This window comes from Haliotis asinina, chromosome 4 (genome assembly GCF_037392515.1).
Source record: "Haliotis asinina isolate JCU_RB_2024 chromosome 4, JCU_Hal_asi_v2, whole genome shotgun sequence".
In the NCBI taxonomy this organism is placed as follows: domain Eukaryota; kingdom Metazoa; phylum Mollusca; class Gastropoda; order Lepetellida; family Haliotidae; genus Haliotis; species Haliotis asinina.
The window spans coordinates 22,392,635-22,412,570 of record NC_090283.1 but is presented as its reverse complement, the minus strand read 5'-3'; the positions used below and the strand labels follow the sequence as shown (position 1 = coordinate 22,412,570).

General features: G+C 38.9%; 2 protein-coding genes across 4 annotated transcripts in view; both read right to left on the bottom strand.

Annotated features, from left to right (window-relative positions):
- Positions 1 to 325: 325 nt before the first annotated feature.
- Positions 326 to 10,042, bottom strand: LOC137282349 (NXPE family member 3-like). The gene is made up of 5 exons (XM_067814095.1): positions 9,958 to 10,042; positions 6,749 to 6,837; positions 4,392 to 5,078; positions 3,378 to 3,430; positions 326 to 1,630 (listed from the first exon to the last, which is right to left on the bottom strand). The coding sequence occupies exons 2-5, from the start codon at positions 6,835 to 6,837 to the stop codon at positions 831 to 833; spliced, it is 1,629 nt and encodes a 542-aa protein (XP_067670196.1). The 5' UTR covers positions 9,958 to 10,042; the 3' UTR covers positions 326 to 830.
- Positions 10,043 to 16,070: 6,028 nt separating this feature from the next.
- LOC137281388 (monocarboxylate transporter 2-like) overlaps positions 16,071 to 19,936 on the bottom strand; it is a 32,371-nt gene continuing 28,505 nt past the window's right edge. For all 3 annotated transcript variants that reach the window (XM_067812580.1, XM_067812582.1, XM_067812583.1), the window contains 2 exons: positions 19,359 to 19,409; positions 16,071 to 18,338 (listed from right to left, as the gene is read on the bottom strand). In XM_067812580.1, coding sequence (XP_067668681.1) covers positions 18,166 to 18,338; positions 19,359 to 19,409 — 224 coding nt within the window. In that variant the 3' untranslated portion in view covers positions 16,071 to 18,165. The remainder of the gene's footprint in view (positions 18,339 to 19,358; positions 19,410 to 19,936) is intronic.

Sequence of the window (19,936 nt, the reverse complement as noted above, 5' to 3'; positions counted from 1 at the left end):
ATTTCAGGCTTGTGGGAAGGGAGAGATCACAACACTGATATAACTTACTCAACATGCAGTAACAGCGAGTTCATTAACTTCCGGTGAACAGTCCACAATCTGTTTACGGAAAATATTATACCAGAAAACATATTGTAAGGTATATTTAATCTCTATAGCGCGTTCGGTTTTAAATCAAATTTAGAACTATTATAATTTCGTCACATACCTCCTTTTTTCCAACACAGTACGTTTATCTCCTAACTACCACTCTCGGATACACAGAGATAAGGTATGCAAACTTTAAACATACTCAAAGAATATCATTGTATGAATGGAGATTTGTGAAAGTATATGAATGTATTCCATATATATTACCATATGCAAATAGAGATGCTGAAAAAGAGTGAGTGAGTGAGATATAAAATCACATCCACAATATTATAGCCACATCGTGACTAGTCTTAAATTCATAACATATACATATGGTATATAAAACCCTGTCACTGAAGGTAAAAAGGTTACCAAATATATATAAAAAATGCAGAGGTTTTTAAAACGGTCCTCTCTGTAAACTTATTTTCATTTCGTTGGAAACACAGTTAATATTTAGGGCGATAATTATCTACTGAAAGCGGCAGGTGTGTTATATAAACCGCAAATACAACATTATAATCAGTAGGTCATCACTAGAATGTAATACGAGGAGACGCGGTACAATCAAGGACAACATTCTCGGGGCAGTGGATTATTACCACAAATAGCCGTTGTTTGTACATATAGTATGAATTTTCAGAAAACAAAATAATTCTTTGTTTTCATTGATACTTCTAAGCATGTACATGAAATCTTCACTTTTCACATACATATCCGAGAAAATTGCGAATCATAGTATTTATCAGCTTCTCATCTGGATGAACTCCAGCACTCTGAATAGAAAGAAGCATTTCCCAATAGTCGAGGTAAATGACACGGTCATACAGGTTTACAAACTCTTGTCTGATAATTCTGTCATATACAGGACCCCACATTCTACCAAACGTATATATGACATTAGTTAATACAAAATAGTGAGGTCCTTTAATTGCAATTTTGATATTTGGCGAACGGATCAATAATCGTTGAACGGCTGGTCTAATGCGTTGTATTTGAGCCCTGAACATTCGAACAGGATAGAAAAGGAAATGACCATATAAATGGATGAGCACAATGTCTCTTGAACCAGAAGGTATTTCATCCAGATGAACAAACGATGGTCTAAGGGCAGTTCTATTGGCATTGTTAAAAGTCATTGGTAGACCGTGAGGGGACCAAAAGATAGTATAGTTAAACCTCTTGCTGTATGCCTCGGAATAGGAATACCACTTGCCCGTAGGTTGAATTTGCTCTACCACTTGCTTTGGACCTACTCTCCATGTAAGATTCAGATGCTTGTAAAAGAATGAAAACCACTGTCTAACAGTAGAATCACCAAACATTCTGAGAGTTCTGTTAGTTAGGCAGCGGTTGTAGTCCTTAACATTTACATCGATAAAACACATCCTGGGGTGCCAGGTAGAGTTGTAAAAGAAGCCTGCAGGTTCTGACAGCCAGGAATTCCGGACACTTGTCCTGCTGCAAGGAATCTTTGCCGACATCGCTGTGCCTTGCACTGCAACATTAAGTTGTTACATTTAGACATGCATGGTTTGAAATAATGATTTTATGTAAGCTACAGGCTCGTTGTATTTGGACAGACAACTGTAGATAGTGAGTTGTATTTTCGTGGTGTGTATTCTAAGGTGTTATTCAAGCATGCCAACAGTAGTTGAAATCAGTTGTCCATGATGTCAAACATTTCACATTTCACTACATTTCTACTGTACAATGTAGAAATCAGTTTAAACACATTTAGCATTTAGTGTCATATCTGGAAACATTAAGTTTCCAAAATAAAGTCCTGTGACAGTGGTATGTAATATGATCCAAAAATATCAATGGCAAAGATTCCAAATCTAGCGGTATTTAGCATGTCAAAGATGATAATAAAATGAACAATCGGATATTGCAAACTTCTTAGGACACTAGCTTGGATCTTGTCTCGAAACTACAATTAACATTTTTTACATATTTGGATAAGTGAACATGTTCCTCCTTCGTGGAGAAACGCCACAATTGTCCATAAACCAAAGCTTGGCAGGGATCATACAAATCCCTCTAATCATCGGCCTATTTCAATACAATGTGGTTTCCATTGAATTCGAAGCACCATTGACCACTTGGTTCATTTGGAATCATTTGTTAAAGCATTTTGTATAAAAATTAAATGAAAGGTCGCTCGCCCCAATTGGTATCTAGTTTTTTTTTTGAAAGACAGTTTCAAGTCAATGTAGGATCAACCTTGTCAGACTAATATAATAAGTTGCAACATCAGGGTGTTCCACAAGGCAGTATTTTGTCTGTGAATTTATTTAGCATTAAAAACTATAATGATCAAAAGCTTTAAGGAATTCAGTTGATGGATCACTATTTGTGGATAAGTTTAATGTTTTTGTGATAATAATATGTATACAACGGAGAGGCAGTAACAAATTTAGAAAACGGTCACTGAAAATAGGTTTTAGATTTTCTGCATTCAAACCTAATACTTTTTGTGTATATTTCTGTAGAAAGCACAGTGCATAAAGCCCCAGACCTATTTGCAAACGGCACCCACTGCACCCACTGCCTTGCTCCCCTCCCGATTGTGAATTTTTCAAACTATTTTCAATATGTCAAATGCCCTCAGGCATTTACTTTTCTGGCAGTTAATATTTGGTTAGAAAATCAAATTAGAGTGAAAAATAAGTCCCAAGAATTTGGTATCCTTTACAAACGTGATCGGTGTGCCATTTATAAGTGGTTCGGGGTTCTTATGCGGCTTATATTTCTACAGAAATGTTTCTAATTAGTTTTTAATTTCGAGAGGTTTGAAAGTTTTTAATTGACCAGTTGTAACTTTTGTTGGGTTAGATTAGGTTATGGCGCCTGTACTGGAGTTTTACGTCGCAAACAAATCTGTTTACACCTGAATCAACATTAGCTGCTGTCAGACCACTTGCCGTGTCACATTCTGCATAACTGTTTCTCTCTCGCACTGAGACTTTGGTGAGTTTTTTATATTATATTTTGTGATCCATAGCCTTACATTTTGTCTCACTTGTATTGTATTTGAAATCGACATTGTGAAATTGACTTGTGACCTTGTATAACTTGCTCTCTGCTTATTAATAAATTAAATACAATATCTGAACGTTTCAGACTTGTCTTTGTTCTGTTTGGCTGGTCCACAGGGGGTTTCTTACATTTGTCAGGGCAAATGCTTAACCGTAACACATGTGTAAGTTAAGTCACATCAACTAATCATAAAGTGAACATACCACTTGGAATATTGACTCCGACAACATCTGGAAGAATCTGCGGGCCGGTAGATCTGAAATTATTAATTATGCTTTGGGACAAGAAAAATACCTAAAGGCGTCTAGCAATGAGACGTTGTTTTGTACTATGTGTCATATGTAATTGCTACAACTTGCCACGAATGGTATTGTGGCTCATTTGTACATGGCTCTAGAATACCGTTTGGAATATCAGGTTGGACACATTACCAGCATGCAGACTCTGTGGAGGGGATCTCTGTAACTACAGTAACATTACTCCATTATTTGCAGCATTTAAAGAAAAACGTTACAGCCCATTCTTTAAAAAGACGTTCCTAACAGTAGATTGGATTGTACGACTGTCTGGGTATCACTGTTAATGGAAAATACACCATTCTGCCCCATCGCAAGTCAATTATTCAGCTCTAAACCAACAAGGAGGCGCATGGTAAAATCAAAATAAGGAATTGTATCGAATGTCATTGTTCCACTGATATAGGAAATGTCCTCTGTATTGTCCACTGTAAAACGTTTTGAAATCTTGAGGCCCTGAATGTTGTAATTTTATTCAAACAGCTTCTGAGTAAGAGCCGTATGAAATCGATTCAAAGACACTGCATTATCTCAGATATTGTGAAATAGTAACATCAAAGCCTGGACATCGATAACGTCAACAATCGCTTGATCTGGATTCCATTTGGTTCACATCGCTATAATGCATCTTGGTTTTGGAACAAAACAAAGCAAAAATCTGCCATTGGAAATATTCAAAATAGCAATGGGTTTCGAGCCTGATTGAGAAACAACCAGAATGCTGGACACCAATAATATCAACTATTGCTTAGTCTGGATTCCATCTGATTCACGTGTTTATTCTGCATCTTGGTTACCGCTGCCTTTACAAAAGGAAGCAAAAAATTGCCATTGTCATTGGACATATTAAAACTGGGACTGGGTTTAAAGTCTGTTTGAAAAGGGTACCTGGTAACTGATTATTCCAGAATTAATACTTACGAAAAATACCATTTGTTGTTTTTCCTCTGATTTATTGGTAGATATCCCAATGAATTGACACCTGTCCAGTGCTTGCACTGAATTCCCTTCCTCTTTGGTCTATCACAATACAATGGAACTCCATAATGTTCATTTGTTAAATTACAGACTTTGGCCTTGTTCAGCAGTCTGCTTTCCATGTGCCCAGGTGTAGTCTCTGTTAATGTAGGAGTATTAAATAAGCATATTAGAATCTTTCCACCGTATCCACGTCTGAATTCCCTGTTGGCAAAAGCCATTTTTTCTCTGGAGGCCAACATTGCTGCACGGATCACAGCGTGTCCGGTCCACAAGATGGGTAAGGTACCAGTATATGTCCCGTTGCCATGGTCAGCAACAGATCCGGCTGAGGCCGCCCCTTTTCCTTTGTCTCGCATCCATACAATAAGCATATCTCCTCCTCGGGTTTTCGGTCTGTTCTTGCGGTCGAATAGTACAATCTTCACTGTGATTGTTTCGTTGAGTCGGTACACAAGTTTAGGATTGACAATTGACATCCGTGAGGTTCTTGGAGATGCATGTCTATCAGCATCATCGATTTCGGCGTCACTTATCACAGGGCCTTCTGTGGTGATGTGCATTTCCAGTACATGACTTTGCTTTTCATGTCCAGTTCTTGAAGGGTAAGGCAGTGGTAGGATTTGAAACCTGAAATATATCATAACTGAATGTTCTTGTTATGGAGCTATGTGTAGCAAGGTACAGTTAAATTATTAAAGTTATTATCAATTAGTCCATAAGAACAGAGCAAATCTATTGTCAGGTAATCTATTTCGCTTTAAATGAACGTCTGGTTTACCGATGAGGATGTGAATTTCCAAATGACAGTTTTACAGAAATATCCATTGCAATTTCTGAACATGCTCAACATCGCTCCATATTTAAAGATTTAAAATATACTGCAAGAGTCACGCAATCAACTTGGGTTCCATATTTCAGTTGTTCATGGTGGCGAATGATGATACATGGAGCAACTGAGTCAAGACAACCCCATTATCACAACTGAGATAGCTGTGCAGTGTTCAACACCACCGTATGGCCATCGTTCATCGTGATGGACACAGGCAAGGAAGACTGTTTACATCACTGAACGTAAGCGGATCCATAGGTCGTGATGGACACAGTCGAGGAAGACTGTTTACATCATTGAACGTAAACGGATTCGTAGGTCGTGATGGACACAGCCGAGGAAGACTGTTTACATCACTGAACGTAAACGGATCCATAGGTCGTGATGGACACAGTCGAGGAAGACTGTTTACATCACTGAACGTAAACGGATCCATAGGTCGTGATGGACACAGCCGAGGAAGACTGTTTACATCATTGAACGTAAACGGATCCGTAGGTAAACACCAAGGCTCAAACTTTGCTAGCTATATAAGATCATGCGACATTGTGTATCTGACTGTACAATACCACACGACTGGTTTATGAACTTCGATATATGCTAGGCCCCTGTTGTGAAACTGGTTAAATATGGTCATATATGCGGTGATGCATGCGTATGTGTACAGATAGGGTTCGGTGATCATTTTCAGAGAATTACGACAGGTGTATATAGCTTTATTTGTATACAGATTTGCTAACATCGTTTTTCCATGGCTGGTGTACTTGTGTATACTATTTATATTACCTTTTCTTGTGCAGTCAATAAGACTGAGGAAATGCTATTTGGAAATATTTCTTCCTTTGGTTACTAAGTAATTCGCCTTAGTGGAGATGTCAACGCCTGAGGGAACAGATCTTGATCTTGCCTCATTTTTTCACCAGTTCGTATAGAACTTATAAGAACTGTTTATGTGGACAGTACGTTTTTATTTCTGTGTGGTTCAAAGAAACGCCAGTGGATCTAGAATTAAGTTTCAAGGAAACTCGGTGATCATAACGCCCTTGCCATTCGTTAAAGGTGACGCAAAGGATGGGGAGAAGATCAAATACACCTGCGTTAGATTGTACTTCGCGCGCTTTCCAACATTTTAAAGAAATATTATTATAAATCGCTACGAGTTTCAAAACAATGATATTCCATCTGCCAATACCTTAACAACTTTATAACGTGTCGGGGTTGGGACTTCTAGAGCGCACATGAAAAACTACATAGAAATGAAAACCGAGTCTGAACTTCCATTCCATTGGTTACCATTTTCAACGTCTGATCATAGTCAAAACATCTGTCAAGTGATCTGTTCGTGCTCATTCTGACTCAAGAGAATGCACTCAATTTGGACTGACTGGGATATATCTGGCAGCCTCACAACATGTATTGTCTTGTCCGGGGGATGGCGGAGGACCTGGCAGAGGTGTATCATACTTACTTGTCACGACGCTGCCATGATAAAAATGTGGTTGCGACCCAAACAACAACCAAGAGACTGATATATCTGGTACGTGGAACAGTCAACATCTGAAACAAATTCGAAATATGAAATTCAAAAAGTAATGTGAGGCTCTGAAACACACGTGAATAGGTAGTCAACAATCCAAAAGCCCATCCACAAATACAGTTCTGAGCAATGCAGTTCAAGAACTTTCGTGTACACATCGTGTGCAATCCGTTAAGATCTGGTCTAAAATTGATCCCCAGTAACCCATGCTTTTTGTAAGGTAAGAGGTGACTAATGGGATCGGGTGGCCAGGCCTGCCGACTTGGCTGACATACATCATGCCAACTGCATAGGAACATATTCATGCTGTTGATCACTGGATTGTCTGGTTCAGACTTGATTATTTCCAGACGACCGCCATATGCCTTGGATATTGGTGAGTGCGGCATTATTAACGAAGCTCAATCATGTTCATAGTGTACACTCTCATTTTGTATGCGAAAATATAAACAAATATGAACTAGTGCAAATAATTTTCCATATCCTATTGCCATAATAAAAATAATGTTCTGCTCATGTGTATATAGTTCTGGGGCTCAATATGTATTGATGTTCCATTGTCTTACATTATTTTATATTGTGACCTTTACACGTTAGAGTTGACCTTCACACTGACACAGTACTTTAAATGGTTGCTGTAACATTCACGTATACCATTAACTGAGCCGTACTTTAAAATTAAGAATTTATGGACATCGACGTCTTTGTTTCGATGGACACGACGTTTCGGAGTATATTCTTATTCCTTCTACATGTGAATGAAATACGAGGGAACAGACAGCTACAGCTTGTTCTGCTTGACCTGAGCTACTCTACATATGCATGACCCGGGAGGTCAAATGGCACACACTAAAGGTCGAGTCTATTCCATTAAATTAGGGGAGCAGAGGATGCTACAATGTTGCGTTCGTACGAATCATTCATTCAACGGGAACATAAAGCCATCTGTAGCTTGTTGTTTTTTGTTTTGTTTTTTGTTTGTTTGTTTGTTTGTTTGTTTTTCTTTTTTTTCTTTTTTTTTTTTTTGGGGAGGGGGGGGGGGGGTAATCTCGATACTGAGATGTCAAACGGCAACCTTGTCTCGGCTGTTCGGATATGTTGACAATCGAAGGCAAAGCCCTTTCACACCCTTTTAACAAACTGTACATAAGTGCAACAGAGGTGAAATCAAAAGTGAAATCAGTAGAACCAGCAGTTAATTAGCACTAATAGATCAAACATATCTAAATTATGGTTTGTCTCTATTTAAAAATAAAACCAAACTTTGAAATTCGTTTGTATCTCTTTGAGTTGGATGACAAAGATCACTTCTATTACTGCACAGAGCTTGCACATCAACATTGTCGATCCTATGGCGTAGGAACATTGTTTTTCTGACTTTGGAAGTGTATGGAAGGATAAACCTTCCATGTGTATGGAAGGACAAACCCTCCAAGTGTATGGAAGCACAAACCCTCCAAGTGTATGGAAGGACAAATCCTCCAAGTGTATGGAAGGACAAACCCGCCTAGTGTATGGAAGGATAAACCCTCCAAGTGCATGGAAGGACAAACCCTCCAAGTGTATGGAAGGATAAACCCTCCAAGTGCATGGAAGGACAAACCCTCCAAGTGTATGGAAGGACAAACCCTCCAATACCATCTTACTACATCCTCTTTGCAAGAAATGGGATATTGGAAAGATGACGGTTTCTCTGCACAACTTGAATAAATGTTTTTAACACTCTGTTATGTCCTATTCTAATCTACTACCTGTTTTATCATGTGGAAATACTACTTGGATTTCTTGGATGTCTTTTTACCTACGTATCGTGATAAAACGTTATGCCCTTGTTAAAAATTGTCCTTCCATGATCATCCGGTTATAAGCTAGTGGAGTCAAAACGTCTGCTCTTGACAATTTATAGCGTTGTTGTGGACATGTGTCTCTATACCAATGTAATCATTCGCGTAGTTTTGCAAAAGGCGCATTATGTAGTATTTTATACCTTTTCAACCAATAGAATACATACTTTTCAACTGTCCATGTAAAATTGGTTTCAACTCATACGAATCGTATATAAAAGGTGACGTGACTGTGACAACTTCAGGTGAGTTATGTGCGGGCCTTTGTCCAGATTATGGGATAAACTATTTGCATTTATGTACACTTCAGTGTCTTTGGGATAGGACACGACATTTCCTGTGGGAAGCTTGTACACTAGTAACGTCGTGGCACAACGCTGTCACAACGTTAATATTACGTCATTTAACAACGCTGTGTCACAACGAAATAAGAACGTTGCAAATTTACGTCGAGGAAACTTTGCGCATTTGGGCTTCTCGCAACGTAACAACAATGTTTCTTATAACTTTGCGCTACGATTCTACAAACTTTTCACTTTGAATTTTTTTTATTCACTGTTCAGCTACAGCTTCAGATAACACATGACCAACACAACATGCAATTTGACCGTTAAACATTCAAATGAATTTCTGCTTTGTTTCTGGTGTACACCTCACCTCTGGGGAAGATTATTTACCTATTAACGTTAAATAGGACATTTCGACAATCTGAAACACCTTAGCATGAAACAACATTAACCTCATGGCGACGTAAAAATGACGCATCACAACGTAAGGCCACAACGTTGTAACAACGTCCACGGAATACCGTTGTAACAACGTCCACGGAATACCGTTGTAACAACGAAAGCATAACGTTGTGAGAACGTGACATTTTTAGCTGGACTGTTGCTTCTGTTTGTATCGAATAGAGTAGAAAAGTGAAACAGTCATGTGAACAGGGTTAACCGTTTTACACAAGGAATCCCTCGCAAAAATAATGAAATAAATTTCTGTAGGAATCGGCCACATGAAGTTAGAAACGGAATCGGGACTTGGCACGCACGCACGCACACACACACACACACACACACACACACACACACACACACACACACACACACATACATACATACATACATACATACATGCATACAGAATGCTGAATCTGCAAAAGAAATATCCCCAATGTGAAAAAAAATTCAGATTTGGGATTCTAATCCCGAATATGAACAAAAATATTCCCAAATCCCGAATCCGTTTCTAACTTTATGTTGCTGTCAGAATCTTGATTTTTCTAATGCTTATACCACTTACCAGGTGTATTTTGTCGATCTGTCTTATGAAGGATCTTGATGCGAACCACACGAAATGGCAACTCTAGCCAGGAAGGGTGTTCCCGAATGTCCTGTGACGTCTCGACAGCACTGGGGCATTAATCTCACTTACACCACCTCATATGCTCGCAAGTCACATTTTCCATCTGACTGGTTTATCATATCGAGGTATTTTTAATTCTTCAAAAGTCAATTCGTCGTCATTCTCCGAGAGAACTTATCTCTACGCTGCTTTTAGCCCATTTTAAATAATACTTACCAGAAACAGGTTACACATGACTATCCAACTGTCCCATCGACACTCGACGAGAAAAGGTGACCAACAATTCTATTTTGTAAAGACTTGTGGCTGACGTGTTAGTATATCATAATTGCTGTCAGTTTGATTTCACTTGAAACCTATGAACTGCTCACTAGCGCAAACTCTATATAAATGCAACAAAACCAAATTTGCACGGCCACTCGACAGACCAACTGTTTGGACACCCGGCTGCTTAACAAACGGGCATTATTTTGTTGTCAATCTTCAATTTTTGTGGTCACTTTTCGCTATTTCTTATAATGGAGAAACTTGCTAGTAGAGCAGAGAGAGCGCGAGTTTATACTGAATAACAGCCACAAGGCATACATGGAATATCAGTTTTGAAATCGCAACGTTCTTTTCATCAATTTAAAAATTTAAAACAGTGTTGCCAAGGGCTAATGAGTCAGACACAGATGGGGCATACGTGGCACATGTAGTGTTAGTTGTTGCATGTTTCTCTTTGATTCTTTACGACATATGTAATAGGCGTCATTAACAAAAGGTCAAATGATGCGTAGAAAAGGCAACGAAAACTAATCTGAAATAATAGAACTAAGAATGTCATCATAATGTTTAATGTGTTGACAAACGAGACGCAGCTGTGGCATACAGACTTAGAGTTCAAACAGCACAAAAGCATCTGTCAACCCCTATGAGACCAACCGTTGTCGTAACTAGGACTATTACAGTGAGTGTTTTACGATTTTCAGTCACATCGGCAATAGTTCACAATGTCGTGACTGTAGGTAGATCACCATGCAGAGGCGGATCCAGGGTGGGGTGGGTGTTCTGATTCTCAAAAGACTGGATGCGCCCATGCAGTGTCCTTGTACCTGCATGCAACCTAATTCGACTTACATCATCACTTCAAATGTGTGCGATTGTTGACAAATCTGGCAATAAGATATATCATATATCCTATGATTAAATAATATTATTCGTATAAGTTTATCTTGATCATGAATGTTTGGGACCTTACGTATAATCTCAGGAGAGCAATAACTGCACGGTGCTTAAACTCTTTTGAGGATTCAACCACTGAAAATCTCTGCTATTGCTGCTTTTATGACCTATCAATCATAAAATTACATATATTTTCAAATATATGGATCAAGATTTGTCAATCAAGTCTACATTAATTACGCTTGTCGAATAGTATTCGATATATATACCTAAAATGATAGCCTAATAACCGCACATTAATGTGTAAGATATTTTGTTTTTTGCTGCATTAATTTGCATAATGAAAGAAGATTACAACCCAAATTTCTTTCTCGGGGATTTTGATACAATCTTTAACAATGACTAATTCTTTGGAGGAATTATTTAATGATGATCACCACTAAAAATTATTCACAGACATGGCACATAATCAGATACTAGGTAAGTGACTGAAGAATCATAGAATAATATCCTACAATGACTTTTATTCATATCTATGAACTACTCTGCAAATCTCAAGCATTTGTCTGTTTAATTTGGTACAAAATATTCGAATTTAAAAATCGAGACAAAACGAGCCAAAAGTGTATTGAGTTACGTATACATGCTGATCAGTATAATAAATGCTCAAAGATAACACAAATAAGAGGCAGGTGAATCAGTTTTAATTATAATCATCAAGGAACAGTGTTGATTCCTCACCGCTCGCCCCTTTCCGTAACCTCCAAGACAACTCGCCCCTTTCCGTAACCTCCAAGACAACTCGCCCCTTCTCGATGCTTGTTATGAACAAAAATAATCGTAAAGCAAGTAATGGTTGCGGCGTTTGGATACAAACAGTTCCTACTGCAAATTGTTCATCTTGAATATGGTGTTATGTTGTTGTTTTAAAGGTCATGAAAAAGTATATATCGTCATATTGAAAATACTTATGACGTGGCTGACAGAACTGTGCTGTCTAATGAGCAGTTTTCTTTAATCGTGCGACTGACGATAAGAGATTATACGCATGCTGACATACTGATTTCTTACGATCTTGCGAGCTTGTTGTGATGATTGTACGTGCCCTTCCGACAGTTTCAGGGACCTATATTAATTATACATCACTTGGAGTTTCAAAAGAATAATATGAAATATGTATGTAGCTAATCAACTTTAATCTTTAATATTGGCATATATTTCTTTGAATATTTTAGTCTGACTGATTTTGGTCAATGGTATATTTTTAGTGAATTCATTTCAAAATCCACGTGGGATTTGGCAGCAAGATCACACTTGGGAAAATTCTGAAGTCATTCGTTAGCTTCTGCTTTAAGATTTAATGTAACTTTGTTTCTTTTTACAAACTGAATACAACAAATCTCATTTGGGATTATTAAATCCTTTTCAGAAATATAGTTTGAAACATAAGGTGAACGTGTGGTAATAATTACGTCAGAATGTCTTTAACAAAATTAATATGTTATGCCCTTAGGTTTATCAAGGAGGTATATATATATATTTTTTTTTTTTAAAAAAAAGAAGATAAAATAGACAAGCAAAAACAAAAACAGAAATGCAATGTATGAGTGTTTCGGTGACACTAAGTACCACTGGAATCAAACAGGAATAGAGTTATCGTTCCTGCTGGAGTAGTTCTGAGGGAGTGAGGGAGTGAGTTCAATTTCACGCCGCACTCAGCAATATTCCAGCTATATGGCGGCGGTCAGTAAATAATCGAGTCTGGACCAGACAATCCAGTGATCAACAACATGAGCATTGATCTGCGCAATTGGCAACCAATGACACGCGTCAACAAAGTCAGCGAGCCTGACCACCCGATCCGGTTAGTCGCCTCTTAGGACAAGCATAGTCGCCTTTTATGGCAAGCATGGATTGCTGAAGGCCTATTCTACCCCGGGACCTTCACGGGTCGAAGTAGTTCTGATGTTCTACACCAATATGAAATCCTTCGAGATTGTGTAATCGACAACTGCCTATATAATACGTGCCTACAAATCTTGGTTGAAGACGTACCTATGTCCCCAAAGTTTCGAAGTAAATTTCAGCCTGCCAAACGTTTAACCAAATTATATTTGTTGTTATATGCAATGGCCAATCGCCAGCTGCTGAAGGGACGGTATAAATCCAGCTGGGGTCCATGCAGGTAGCAAAATACTCTAAGACCCATGGTCCCTGACATGTTGATCTGTCATCAGTTGCTGGCGCTTTATTGCCGTGCTCTATAGACGTGTTGTTGTTTATTATGTATCCTTTTAAATGTTACCAACTAGTTGTAAGTTATAGCTGTGATAATCTATTCATTCCACTGTCAGTCTATGCCAGATGTTTATTCCTTGTGTATTTAGTCATAAGATGCAACTTCCTGTCACGTTATGGCTGAAACACTGCCGATGTGACGCTACATTTTACAATCCTAGGCTGGAGACGAGTCCTCATTGCACGACACGAATGTTTCATATTTATTAGCTGTCAGTTTCAGAATTGCATGGCGCGTTCATCAGATGTGGCAGTAATGAGACGTGTGACACCGATTTAGTATTCATGAATATAGGACAAGAACTGTAATTGGGAGACCACGAGGTCTGCGCAGCCTTCGCAAGCTCTCTTGACATCATGACCCTGTGTTCCTCTTGCATGCTTTTGTCTGTATGATTCAAAGTCAGTTTAACTCTAACAAACTTTTTTTACTCGCAGAACATTTGCTATTTATGACACAGACTAAAACTCAGGACAATCGCCAGCGGCTGAAGGGATAGTGTTAATCCAGCTAGTGTCCATGCAGGTAGGGAAAGTACTGTGAGTCCCCATGGATCCTAGTATGGTTCATTCCTTCAGTTGTTGGTGCTTTATATATAGTTCGTTTAAATTTTGTACTGTCTATGGTGATAGGTTTATGATTGTGTTCGAGTTTAAAGTTTATACATCTGTGATACTCTAGTATTTTTATTGGATAGGGTTTTACGTTCTAGATGTCTTGATTTCGACACTGATGTACAATAAACTGTTCTTGTCACTATATATCTGCAATCTTGCTGATGGTGAGGCTTAATAATAACTCACCCAGTCTTGGTGGTATTTAAGTTCCACATAATTTGAAGCATTTTTATACATGCCAGAGCTTTAAAACGCAGTATATGTGAAATTTTAGGTTTCGGCTAAACATACCAATTTTCGCTTTGGTCCATGCAGGTAGCAGAAGGACTTAGTCCCCATGGAACCTAATATGATAATCTACTTTTAGAGACTTGCGATCTATAGCACATTTTTATACTGCTCTCTTTTTATTGATATCTATTTATTATTACATTTATCTGTGATCATGTTACTGTCCATCGTTGGTAGGTATACTCACACGCAGAAGCAACATAATTCGAGTATTAACATGTTTTCAATCTGTAACATTAAATACAAGAAATACCAACAGAGTCAGGTGGACAGACATTTGCGAAGACGGATGACATCATTAAGTTTAAAGGTGAAGGGTTGACAAGAAGGGATCTCGCTGATGTTGAAGGCTAATGCAGCGGTCTTTTCGAAGGGTGATGATCCTAGGACAAAGGTTCCAAGGAAGGTCAGCAGTGGTGTGTTGCGTTGTATCGACGCTGGAGACGGTAGTGAGTGAGTGAGTTTAGTTTTACGCCGCACTCAGCAAGATTGCAGCTGTATGGCGGCGGTCTGTAAAATAATCGAGTCTGGACCAGACAATCCAGTGATCAACAACATGAGCATCGATCTGTGCGTCAACCAAGTCAGCAAACCTGACCACCCGATCCCGTTAGTTGCCTCTTACGACAAGAATAGTCACATTTTATAGCAAGCATGGGTTGCTGAAGGCCTATTCTACCCCGGGACCTTCAGGAGCCCTGGAGACGGTAAATCAGGGTGACGTTTGCGTTGAAATGACGGGCAGCACCTTGAACAGACTTACAAGCTTCCAAACGTCCGAGGGCCTCATTTTCACAATTTGAAAAAAACGTGGCTCTGTTGAAAAAGGATGATAAGCCCAATTTTTGTGCCTTCTTATACCCACTTATGGTTGTGGGAATTTGTGATTTCACATGTGATAACATAACAATGAAATTATTGATAACACCGCCATGTTTCACTACATGCCAAAATCTCATATAAATGCAGGGTTCCGAATTGTTTCCTATCTGCATAATTAAACAAACAGACCCGTGAAGGTCCCGGGGTAGAATAGGCCTTCAGCAATCCATGCTTGCCATAAAGGGCGACTATGCTTGTCCTAAGAGGCGACTAACGGGATCGGGTTGTCAGGCTCGCTTGGTTGACACGTGTCATCGGTTCCCAATTGCGCAGATCGATGCTCATGTTGTTGATCACTGGAATGTCTGGTCCAGACTCGATTATTTACTGATCGCCGTCAGATAGCTGGAATATTGCTGAGTACGGTGTAAAACTAAACTCACTCACTCACTCATTCACGAACAGTAATCCTGTGAAGATCGTGTTAGATTTGATCCCGAGCCACCCATGCTTGCCGTAAGAAGCGACTAACGGGATCGGGCGGACAGGCTCGGTCACTTGGTTGACACATGTCATTGTATCTCAGCTGCGTACAATGCTGCTCATGATACTGATCACTGGATTGTCTGATTCGATTATTTACAGACCATCGCCTTATAGGTGTAATATTACAGAGTGCGGCGTTAAACAACAAACATCAATGCAACAGTAACAGTGAGTAGAAGCAAGTTATTACCAGTGCCGATAATCTGCATAGACACGACTTTAACAACAATGTGCAACCGTACTCACTAAGTCACGATTGTGAAATGAATTATCATAAATTCAAATGCTGGCTTGGTAAAGTACAAACATCATTTTAAGTAGAAAAATAGTTTATGTTAAACACTATATTGCCTGAATAGTTGATAAGCCGTACATGGAATGTGGTTTATTGGGAGGCTCGGGCATATGGAAGTAGCATGTTACTTACTTCAAAGTTGGAAGTAACATGTTTAGATGTTGGGGCAACGTTTTAGTTCAACGTAAACGATCTTTCCCAAAGTTTGCACTCAGTTACTCGATATAATTGGATGTTCTACCAACACCAAGTACCAATAACGCTTTGAGTTTAAGCTTTCTATAATATTATTAATGAGAAGTCTTATAATGTGCTAATCTCCACGCAATAAAGCATGCTCAAAGCGCTAACACCCGATTATTATTACCTCATATAACCCAAGCTGCCTGTTAGGCGCTAGAAGGATATCGCCACATGGCTCCGACCGGGTACCCATTTCCTGCTGGGTGTCCAGATGCAATTTCGCACAAACTCACTTGTCTAAAAAGAGACCACATATACCACGTGTGCCTCGTTGTGAGGCAGGACGGAAGTTCTAGAAACTCTCCGGATTCCAAATGTCAAACACAGACTGTCCGAGCTCGCCGTTGCTAAACTTCAACTGATTCGCGACCTGAGTTGTGCGCATAGTACCACACGCGTTTTTGTCAATCCTCAGCACAGGAGATTCTTCCCCAAACAGAACTCTAATGGGCTTCCCCTTCAGTACTGACATGCAACTCTTATCACAGCTGCTTAATATCACTAGACACTCTTGTATAAATATGACCTTCATCTTCTAGTTATTGCTCTCAGTCCCGTCATTGGTGAGCATTATTTTGATACACGTATAAATATGATCTTCCATTACTAATATCTAACCTCTTTAACTTTTCTTGTTAACACCATATGTTCACCTAAATATATCCCTCGCCTAAATTACCAATATGGAACCTCGGTTCTCAGTCACATATGACTACAGTTGAAGCTATCAGACCCGGTATCTGTCCAATCCGGCAAGTTGTCAACACCGGCATATAATCTCAGTCCCACCCATGGCTTGTACATTTACCATTCGCTCTGTAATCCAGCACCTAGACTAAACCGGATTATTCCTTCACTTTTAATGAGTGCCGGTTTAGGCAGCTTCCACTGTATATTATTTTTGTCATTCTAATATGTGTATATTTACTTATGATCCGTAGGGAGTTGCGATTGATCATACGATGTGCCACTTGAGAATAATGATCCAATGATTAATGATTAATGATCCAATGACCGAGGGAAAATGAAAGCTGTTGGATATTGGCGTTATGCAGATGCTAGCATAATAATAATATAATTCTTAATATAGTCCTCTAGGCGCAACCATGGTGATTCTGTTTCAGTTATTATCACTCGGTTACCTTCCGGTACTAAAAAAACTAAAAAGTGTCCTAAATGTACACGAATGACAATAGCCCTCACTTCAGCTGACAGTTCCAAGCTGTGGTTCACAGTTACTGAACACTGGGTGGTATTTGTAAAGCGTGTGGTCACCATTAACATCTAGATTCTGCCTTCCGTCATTTCATATCCAGTGGTGTTATGGGGATACAGATTTCCATATGGTCTTCAGTTACAGCACTAAGATCTAGCTTCAGCCTTCAGTCACTCATTGTCACTGATGTTCTTGGAATACTGATATCCCTACGGTCTTTAGCTTCTGCGCCCTGTTCATCATCTTCACTGATGTTCTCGGAATAAAAGTTCAGTTACAGCACTAACATCTAGCTTCAGCCTTCAGTCACTCATTGTCACTGATGTTCGTGGAATACTGATATCCCTACGGTCTTTAGCTTCTGCACCCTGTTCATCATCTTCACTGATGTTCTCGGAATAAAAGTTCAGTTACAGCACTAACATCTAGCCTCAGCCTTCAGTCACTCATTGTCACTGATGTTCTTGGAACACTGATATCCCTACGGTCTTTAGCTACAACACTACCATCTAGGTTCTGCCCTCAGTAGATCATCATCACTGATTGTCCTCCAATACCATCTATATGACCTTGATCTTCAGTCCTGACGGTAGCGTCTGTTCTACGTCACTCTTAGGTGGTATTCTTAACACAACAGGCACCAGTCTGGCTTTCATCTTTGTACTATTATCTCATCTTGGTCCGTCAGAAATTTAGATCCTTCATCCGCTGCTTCCTCGGCAGTAATGGTAATGTCTTGGTTAATGTTTGGTATCGGCTCTTTGTTCACCCTTTGGACCACCGGCACGAGCATGATGAGAATGCTAGATAGCAGGAACATAGATGCTGAAAAAAATCAAAGGTGTACTGAGGTTGAGAAGGAATCATTCAATCTACTTACACATTAAGCTGGTAACGTGAGCAAATTAAATTTATACGGGATTCGGTGTACGGGCTTTCTGTTTTGGAATTGTTGGTGCCGAAAAAATACTTCCCATCAAAATCAAAGGTTTAGACTCACAAGCACAGATATAATCACTTACTTCAAACGACTATTCTAAACTAACTTTCGCAAAATATTCCGTACTGTTTAAATGTACTGTTTACACATGAACTGATGTACTGTAAAACAAATTCGCAACATTGAAAAGATTATTGTCATGAGTTCACTAAAATTATGAAAAGCCGTAAACTGGCGAATTCTGATCAAAACTTTACACCAAAACACAGCTGTTCATAATCGCGATATTTGCACACGCTTTTCAGCAATTAGATGCATGATCCTCGTACAATTCATCTACATAAGGTTTGCAGTTGATTCCCAAATTTTGTTAGAGAAATCAGTCTTTGGTGTAATTATTTATGTATATACATGACATATAGTGTGTTTTTAAAGTGAGTAATCTTTTACCGAATTAATGTAATTATTATGTAAACTAGATAAAAGAAACACTGCAAATTATATGAAAGGTTCGTTTTCGAGAAATAGACATGAAATGAACAATATCAAGTATACGGAAATGAATCTAAACTATAAACGGCTTAGCTAGCACAGCTGCCACTGTACAAATCCGTTCGGGGCGATTAGGTAGCCAAGTGGTGAAAGTGCTGGTTCGTCACGGTGAAGGCCTGGGTTCGATTCCTCACATGGGTCATATGTGTTTAGTTCATTTCCAGTGTTCTCCGCCGTAGTATTGCTGGAGTATTGCCAAAAGCGACTTAAACGTATAATCTCTCGCTCACTCACGAATCCGTTCAACGATACATGTAACACTGTTACACAATTGACCTACAACACTCAGCCGTAGGAACACCATGACCGTTTTGGCACAAGACTTCATGTTTTTAATATTAACCTATACTTGCCTGCAAACAAATAGCTTTCTCTGTACGTTGCACCTCCATCAACTATGGCTCCTGAATAGGAAGAACATACTGGTTACATGTTGCAATTATTATGCTGCCATGTTTCGGGTTTTACGTGCGCTGGGATGCGTCTTTCGGAACTACCGGTTCCACGATCTGTCATTTTATTGCTGTAACTGTTCAGTTACTTCTAGTGATAATTCTTCTCTTGAGCTTTATCACATTTGCCTGAACGATTCATGCACACATTTCAAAACCGCTATTGAAGTATTTTACAGTGAGGTTACAACACAAACCATAAGCTGAACAGCAACGGAAACGCAACTAAAAAGTGTTTAAATAGCAGACATAAACATGAACGCTTACTTGTAAGAGATTTCATTTTTAGAAACTTGCGTTTCTTTTGGTGTTCAGTATGTATGTATGTATGTATGTATGTATGTATGTATGTATGTATGTATGTATGTATGTATGTATGTATGTATGTATATATATATATCTATATATATATATATACGCTTAATGAGATTATTATGAGGACAAAATTGAATCAAAGTGAACTCGAAGAATGTATTTTC